Genomic DNA, 8130 nt, shown 5'->3' on the forward strand with positions numbered 1-8130 from the left:
TAACTTAAAACTTTCTACTTATTATTGTAGAATTTAGATTCTTCTATCTCAATTATAATAATAAGTACACTATACTTATTTATTAAATACAAATTGCTGTATTTTTCACCTTCTCTATGTGCTACATTTCGTTATTTTTTTTCTTTCGAATATTAGAAGAAAAAAAAAAATCATAAATGATGAATCCTTAATGATTCAGAGTTTTATGTGTCAAACAACGTAACTGTATTATACTATTGGTTATGAACGTTTTATTATGTTGCGGTGATTAGGGGTGTATATGGATCGGGTTGGTTCGGATTTTTTAAACACCAAACCAAATCAATTGCGTCGGGTTTTAAAATTTATACACCAAACCAAACCAATAAAATTTGGGTTTTTCAACCTCGGGTTTTCTCGGGTTGTTCGGTTTTCTCGGATTTTTCGGATTTTTTTTTCAGAATAGTCTTGATACAAAATGTCACGCCCCGAACCATGGCCTGGGCGTAACACGGCACTCGGGCCTTGCTTGCATGTGTCCGAGCGAACCTCATGGCTTGCTTGTCAACATGGGCATCAAAACAATATATCTATATGATGCAATTTAAATAAATCATGAAAATATAATTTGCGGAATAAAGTCTTGAAATTATCGCATAGCATGAAAATTCATGAAAACGTAATAGTACGCAAACATGAAAGCATGCGCCGGCTCGTGAACTAATATCTCGTCTATGAAACCTCTAAAACATGTCGAATACTAACTATCGGCATACATGGCCCGGACTACCATAAACTGCATACTAATATAGACTCCATGTTGAACCCAGAGAGGAGTGGGGCTCACCATAAGGCGATAAGCGAGGTGATCCTGCCGCGAGTGTATGCTCGAAAATCGGTATCTGCACCGTGAAGTGCAGGCCCCGGCAAAAGGGCGTTAGTACATGATGAATAGTACTAGTATGTAAAACCCTGGCCTGAAATGAAGAACATGACACAACATAGGTATAGGACATGAACTGAAACTGAATGTAACTTGAACATGAGCATGAAACGTGAGTAAAGTCTGAAAATAGTAAATCAATGAAAATACATGTATATAAAACTTCTTGTAACGTGGGGAATGTTATAGTGTAACCGACAACATGATCTGGTACTTGCGTCCTACCAGGAGAACACTCACACCTTGCCAGGGGATATGAGATTTAAGTAATAATAAGCATGTAAGGATCCAAACTGCATGTAAGGATCCAAACTGCATAATGAAGGTGTTGCCTCCTTGTTGACAACCCTTATCCTACGGTGGCGACGTAGTTTCAGGATATCTGAGCCTTCTCGGTGAACTAAGCAATCCCAAAAACATGAACATAATATAGTTGGCTAAGAAGCTCATGATTTTCGTGAAATAACTTGTAATCATGATTTCACGAAATAACTTGTAACATGGTTTCATGAAATATCTTGTAATATGGTTTCATAAGATAACTTGTCATAGTATTGCAAACATGTTCTTGATTCATGAGTAATAACAGCAGTTCATAATTATATATATATATATATATAATTGACTTGAAAACATGCTTGTAACTTGCTACATAAAATCATAAAATTTCATATAAACATAATGAGAATACATGAGGAAGAATTCATGATTCATGGATTAAGCTAGTGGTTCCTAATAACCGTAATGGAAGATTAGGAATACAATAACGAATATAGATACAGAATTCATGTACATAAATACATAACTATGGCTACCAATATGTTGGGTTTAATGCCTTAGGGTTTGAACTTCATGGATATCAAGAAACGGAGCATGGGGAAGAACGTAGAGATTCCCACACGTGGATGGAAGTTCTACATACCTTAGTCACTCCAAAACTTGAATTAAAGACTTGAGCTTTGAAGAGGATTTCCAAAATCTTGAATTCTTGAACCTTGAGATGGGTTTTCTTGAAAACCCTAGTTTTAGGAAATGATAATTTCTTATTTAGATCATTAGAGTATATGTTAGAATTGAGTTGGAATAATTAGAGTAGGCTTACCTTGGTGTTCTTGATGATGGGAGAGGGTAGGAGGTCGTTCTAGGGCTTGAAGGAATGAAAATTAATGATTTGAACTGATATGGACGATATATATCGGAAAATTGTAGTTTACGTGCAAGACGGTCTTTGGCCGTATTTTGAAATACGGCCCGTATTCGAATAGGATACACTGCGTCTCTTTGATAAAATGGTCATAACTCTTTGCACAGACGTCCGTTTGACCCCCATAATATATCGTTGGAAAGGTATTTCAAAGCTCTACAACTTTCATCAAGGAAGTTTTCTCAAATTCCAAATACGTTTTGAAATACGGGCCATATTTTGAAATACGGTCCGTATTTAACAATGTAAAATTCAAATGTCAAATTCCGGAATCTTTCGAAATTCTTGGCATCGGTTTACGACTTGGTTTACGGCCCGTATCCGAAATACGTCACTTGTTCATGGGCGTAAACCCCCATCTTACAACTGAACAGGAAATTTCAATTCTCACATCCTTTATCTACTTCTCTAAGTCTAGGATCATGGTCAAAGCTTAGGTTAAAGATACGAGGTGTTACACAAAAGACATAACTTTTACTTTAAATATTTCTTTAGTCCTAGTAAGATACAATTATATAATTAAGGTGTTTCTTAAGAAAATAACACAAAATGTGAGAAGAGTGATGACATTGTATTAAAATATTCAACAAAAGCTAATATAATCGGTTAAAATAAATATTGCTAATTAACAAGCCATGAAAGAAAGTGACCTTAATCTAAAAATACTAAGTCATGCTAAAATAAGTATTAATTATATGACAAAGAAAAAAACTTAAGTTATGTATTTTTACTCTCTAAATCAATTATGCAAAACTAAAGAATAGATATCCAACATTATTGTCATTTCTAGTGGTAAATTGAATTTCTTTTGTTAGGATTAGTGTTGAGTTGATTTTGATTTAGACTTTATTTGAGTTACTAACATCCATAGGATATAAAACTTATTGACATTCAAAATTCTAAGTTCAAGCTTGAATAATATGATAATAGATAAAACATTACGAAAAAATTTAAAAAATATTTATAAATTACTTTACAAATAAATATTTTTATGTATAAAATATTTTAAAAATTGAATACATGTAATGTCAGGTTGGTTTGGTTCGGTTTGACTTTTTTTAGTTAAAACCAAACCAAACCAATTATGGTCGGGTCTTTTTTTTCCAACACCAAACCAAGTCAAACCAAACCACTAGTCGGGTTTTTTTCTCGATTTTACTCGATTTATCGGTTTGGTGCGGTTTATCGGTTTACTTTGTACACCCCTAGCGGTGATCTTTCTTTATTCGGCCAATGAAACGATCATTAGAATTTAACTTTTAAAATGCTTACAATTTTATACAAATAAATTGCAGATTCACGTCACTTCAAACCAGAGATAATAGTCAAAATACTCCCCAACGTTTGACCAAAATGCCAACTACACACCGAACCTTTGCTTTGGTCCTATTACCCCCTTGGACAATTTTTTTCAATATTAAAATGCCCCTTTTTTTGCTGATGTGGCAGTCAATATGACAACCTCAAATTATTTACGTGTGCTTGTCCACACGCGCGGCCCACGTGCCACATCTTTAATTTCCCCTCATTTTTTATTAATTTCCCCCTTCCTCCATCCATTTACTCTTCTTCAAAAAAAAAAAAAAAAAAATCTCTCAATTTTCCACACTCCTAGTATGAGGATCCAAAAACCCATACCCAATTCTTCTTCATCTTCATCAACATCATCATCATCATCATCTTCATTAGGAGTTGAAAAAAAAATCACACCAACTTCTCAAATTTGATCCAAAAAAACCCAAATGTGAAAGAAAGCTTCCTAATACCAAGTAGAACAAAGTTCATCCATTAATTTGATCAAACAATTAAGAATTTAAAGAAACCCACTTGGTGTTCTTCATAGTTTTCTCCAAATTCCTAACAATGGAGTTTAATTTTCTCCCAAATCAACTCAAAAATAGTGCTTAGCTTAAATAACTAACCAAGCAACAAGTAGTAACTCCAAACAAGCAACTTTCAATCGATTTTCTTTAACAGGATTAGATTTTCAACCCTTTTTTTTTTTTTTTTTTTTTTCAAATTTTTTTTTTTTTTGAATTTGATTTGGGAAAAAAATTCAAATGTGAAAAAGCTTCCTAACACCAAGTAGAACAAATTTCATCCATTAATTTGATCAAACAATCAAGAATACATAAAGTTCTGGGTTCGAACCCCCGCTCAAGCATAAAATAAAAAAATAATTTCGCAAGGAGACTGGGGAGAAGTATGCCGGATCAGAGCATACAATCTTTAAGGAAAAGCTAAAGTTATGCGGATCCGGCATAATTAAAAAGTCCGCCCCTTATAAGGCGAATTTTTCTAAGACATAGTTTAGTTATGCCTTATAGGTTAATTTTAGATTAAGGCATAACAAAATTATGCCCATTTCTAGTGGTTAACTTTTCCTTAATGCATAGACTTTGCCTTATAAGGCAAAGTTTAAGTTATGCCTTAAGAAAAACTTTCGCATTATGGGCATACTTTTTAGTTATGTCTTTGGGGCATACTTTTTAGTTAAGGCATAACTAAAAGTTTACCTTGAAAAGTAAATATATATATATATATATATATATATATATATATATATATATATATATATATATATATATATATATAATAAATCGGCGGACTTTTACTTAAACAAACTAAAAGTCCGCCCCCCGACTTTTACTTAAACACAACTAAAAGTCTGCCCCCTCTAAGTTAAACAAGCTTGACTTTTAGTTGAACGACTAAAAATATGATATATATATATATTTTTTTTTAACTTTTGAAACATGCCTTTAAAACATAAAACATAACTAAAAGTAAAAGGCGTAAGTTTTCCTTAAGGTATAAAAAAGTTTGCCTTATAAGGCAAAATTTATAACTTTTATGCCGGACCGAGCATAACTTTGTGAAGGAATTATCAAAGTTATACCCGGCAATATTTTGCGGTGTATAAAAGGTATGCCGTTAAAATTTAACTACGCCTTGCGAATTTTTTTCAAATGCGTGTGGGTTCGAACTGGAACCTATGGGTTTTAGCCGAAGGGCAAAATTTAAAGATTTCAAATATGAGGGGCAAAATTTAAAGACCACCCCAAACCAAATTGCCCTTTAAAGAAACCCACTTGGTGTTCTTCATAGCTTTCTCCAAATTCCTAACAATGGAGTTTAGTTTTCTCCCTAAATCAAAGAATTAGTGCTTAAACAACTCCAACCAAGCAACAAAACTCCAAACAAGCAACTTTCAATCGCATTTTCTTTAACAAGATTAGATTTTCAACCTCTTTTTTTTTTCGATTTTCGTTTTTTTTTTCTTCAGATTTTTTTTTTTTTTTTGTGAATTTGATTTGGGAAAACAGTTATTATAAGAATAATCACTATCCTAGCTCTAAATTTATAATGGGTATTATTTTGACCAAAAAAATGGAGATGGGTGTTAAATAGGGTGAAGAAGAAGATGAAGTAGCCTAAAAATGGAGGAATTTAAATTTATCTATGTGGCATCTATGTGGCGGTCGGTTGGCATTTTAAAACACATCGATGCTTTTTTTAAAGGCTATAGAGCGGTGTAGTCACGCTCTTGTCCACATCGGCAAAAAAGGGCATTTTAATACTAAAAAAAATTATCCAGGAGGGTAATAGGTCCAAATAAAGCGTTAGGTGTGTAGTTGGCATTTTGGTCAAACGTTGGGGGGTATTTTGACTATTATCTCCTTCAAACCAATTATAGATGTAACTTGTAAGTGGTATTTCAGAACTAGCAAAATTATATGGCTAGGTGCAATAATATGCTAAAGCTACTCTATGACTATGGTTACATACTGTCATCGGATAAGTTCGTTTGAGGCTATTAATATAACGTTAAATGAGTGCACCTATACATATATGATAGTAGCATGTTTCAATCAATTGCATGTAAATACATTTTTTTGTGTGACCTTATTGATATTCAATGTTAAAGACGAAACACGCTAAATTTGAGAGCATGGTTTCATAAAGTATGAGTAAATTTTGCAAAACATTCAATAAATCTTCATCACGAAGGAGTAGAAAATATGGTTAAGGTTATCTGTCTTTAGTATTATTTATTTCGTTGGTAGATGACCTAAGATCCTTATGTGTAACATTGAATTTATCCAGTTTCCATCATTAATTCGAGATTTCCGGTTCGAGTCTTAAAAATAGAGGAATTCTTAATGAAAACCCCTTCTTGTTTAATAGATCATACGTGATGAAATCAGTTAGTACCAGATACCAGATGGTTAAACAAAAAATCAAATAATTACATTAAACAAGCAATGGGACATAACACATACAATAATCAAAATACGAAATAAATTATCCCACATTAATCCAAAAATACTCAAAAAAAAACCAAGAGTTGTACCATTACCTCCCCCAACATCCACCAATGACTCTATCCCTTTGAATATCTCCGCACAATTATCGATAACGGCAGGCAGTGTCGCCCGTGCATGGCAGGCCAGGGCGTCGTTGATCAGCTTGCTATGTTCTGGATTGGTTTTTGCGTATTCCCAAACATCCTTTCCACGAGCTGCACTAAATGCTGTTGTATTTTCTGTAGAGATATGTAGTTAAGTAATTAAAAATATACGTATTCTTAATATAAATTTTAAATAAAACGATCCGAAATGATATCAAGGGTTTTGGGTTCAAACCTTACTGTCACTAAAAAAGAAAGAATTTTTTTTTACGGTGTAATATAGGATTAAGTAGTTGCGCCCACTTTAACAACTTCAAACTTTAAATGAGATTGAAGGTGTCAAAATCAACCAATTTTATTGACCTGCCAAATTTGAACGCATTTACTTATAACTCGTTTGCTAACTTAACACAATGGTTGGGGATCTTAGTAGTTCAGTTGGTTAGCTATTTGAATTTTCACCTTATTGGTGAGTGTTCGATTCCCCGCCTTGTAATCTCATAATTTGATAAAACTTATCACTGTTAAAAAAAAAAAGATAATTAACTTTCATTTTATTTATTTTTTTGGGCAAAAAGCAAAAATTGTATTGAGGGGTTGAGTTATAACGATGTTATTTGACCTATATTATTAACCCCAAGTTATTTTGATCCTAGCAAACTTTAGGCGGTTTAGATTTTGATTTAGCCACCCTCACCCCCCCCCCCCCCGCCCCCTACAACCCCAACCAGATGATCACACAATTTAATTTATTCGTACCCTTTGCCAAAACGCGGGCACTGAGATAATGCCATGGCGCAAGCATGACCGGGCTACTTTCAAGTAGGACAAGAGCAGCCATGCTATTTCCTCCGTTTCTCGTCAGCAGACGAGAAACCGGCGTTTGGACATAGCCCATTTCGCCGTGTCCAATGGATACATCTTTGAATATTCCCCTATTAATCAAGAACCTCATGATCCGATGTAGGGAAGAACAAGAGCAGCCAAGTGCAGATGACAATTGGTTTAAGGTGATGGGTTCTTGATGGGTTTCCAAGAAATCAGAAATCCCCAATTCAATAGCACATTTTGCTACAGCCATTTCAGTGAAACCAAAGATGCAGTTCCATATATCCTCTTGAGCTTGAGACTCAACTTGGTCTCCTTCATGGATTCTTGCAACTCCATTTGTTTTTTCCGCCATATGACAATTGTTTGAGAAAGCTACAAGATTTTGATATTTAGTGGTACAAGCTAATTAAGTGATTCAGCTATTTATAGAATTACACCTTACTCCTCTTTAACCTCTTTAACATAATTATGAAATAAAAGTGCGTTCTCTCTAATAACTTAAGTAGGCGTTTGGTCGTAGATTTCAAGTATTTTTCATTTTATTTGAAATTCATGAAGTTGGAGTTGAAGATGAAGTTATGTTTGGTTATACTTTTTACAAAAGAGAGAAGAAAGCACTTTATTTAAAATTTATGAAGATAGAACTAGAAAACTTGAAAGACTTTTTCAAATTTAGAATCCAACCCTAAGTTGGATTTCGAACTTTTATAACCAAACATGAATTTTGAAAAAAGGTGAAAATTTGTTCCGAGAAAAAATAAA

General features: G+C 33.6%; 1 protein-coding gene across 1 annotated transcript; it reads right to left on the bottom strand.

Annotated features, from left to right (window-relative positions):
* Positions 1-6352: 6352 nt before the first annotated feature.
* LOC132062865 (acetylserotonin O-methyltransferase-like) lies at positions 6353-7791 on the bottom strand. The gene is made up of 2 exons (XM_059455341.1): positions 7297-7791; positions 6353-6672 (listed from the first exon to the last, which is right to left on the bottom strand). Exons 1-2 carry the CDS (start codon positions 7718-7720, stop codon positions 6368-6370), a joined length of 729 nt encoding a protein of 242 aa, XP_059311324.1. The 5' UTR covers positions 7721-7791; the 3' UTR covers positions 6353-6367.
* Between the last annotated feature and the right edge of the window lie 339 nt (positions 7792-8130).

Source organism: Lycium ferocissimum, chromosome 7, assembly GCF_029784015.1.
Source record: "Lycium ferocissimum isolate CSIRO_LF1 chromosome 7, AGI_CSIRO_Lferr_CH_V1, whole genome shotgun sequence".
Lineage (NCBI taxonomy): Eukaryota > Viridiplantae > Streptophyta > Magnoliopsida > Solanales > Solanaceae > Lycium > Lycium ferocissimum.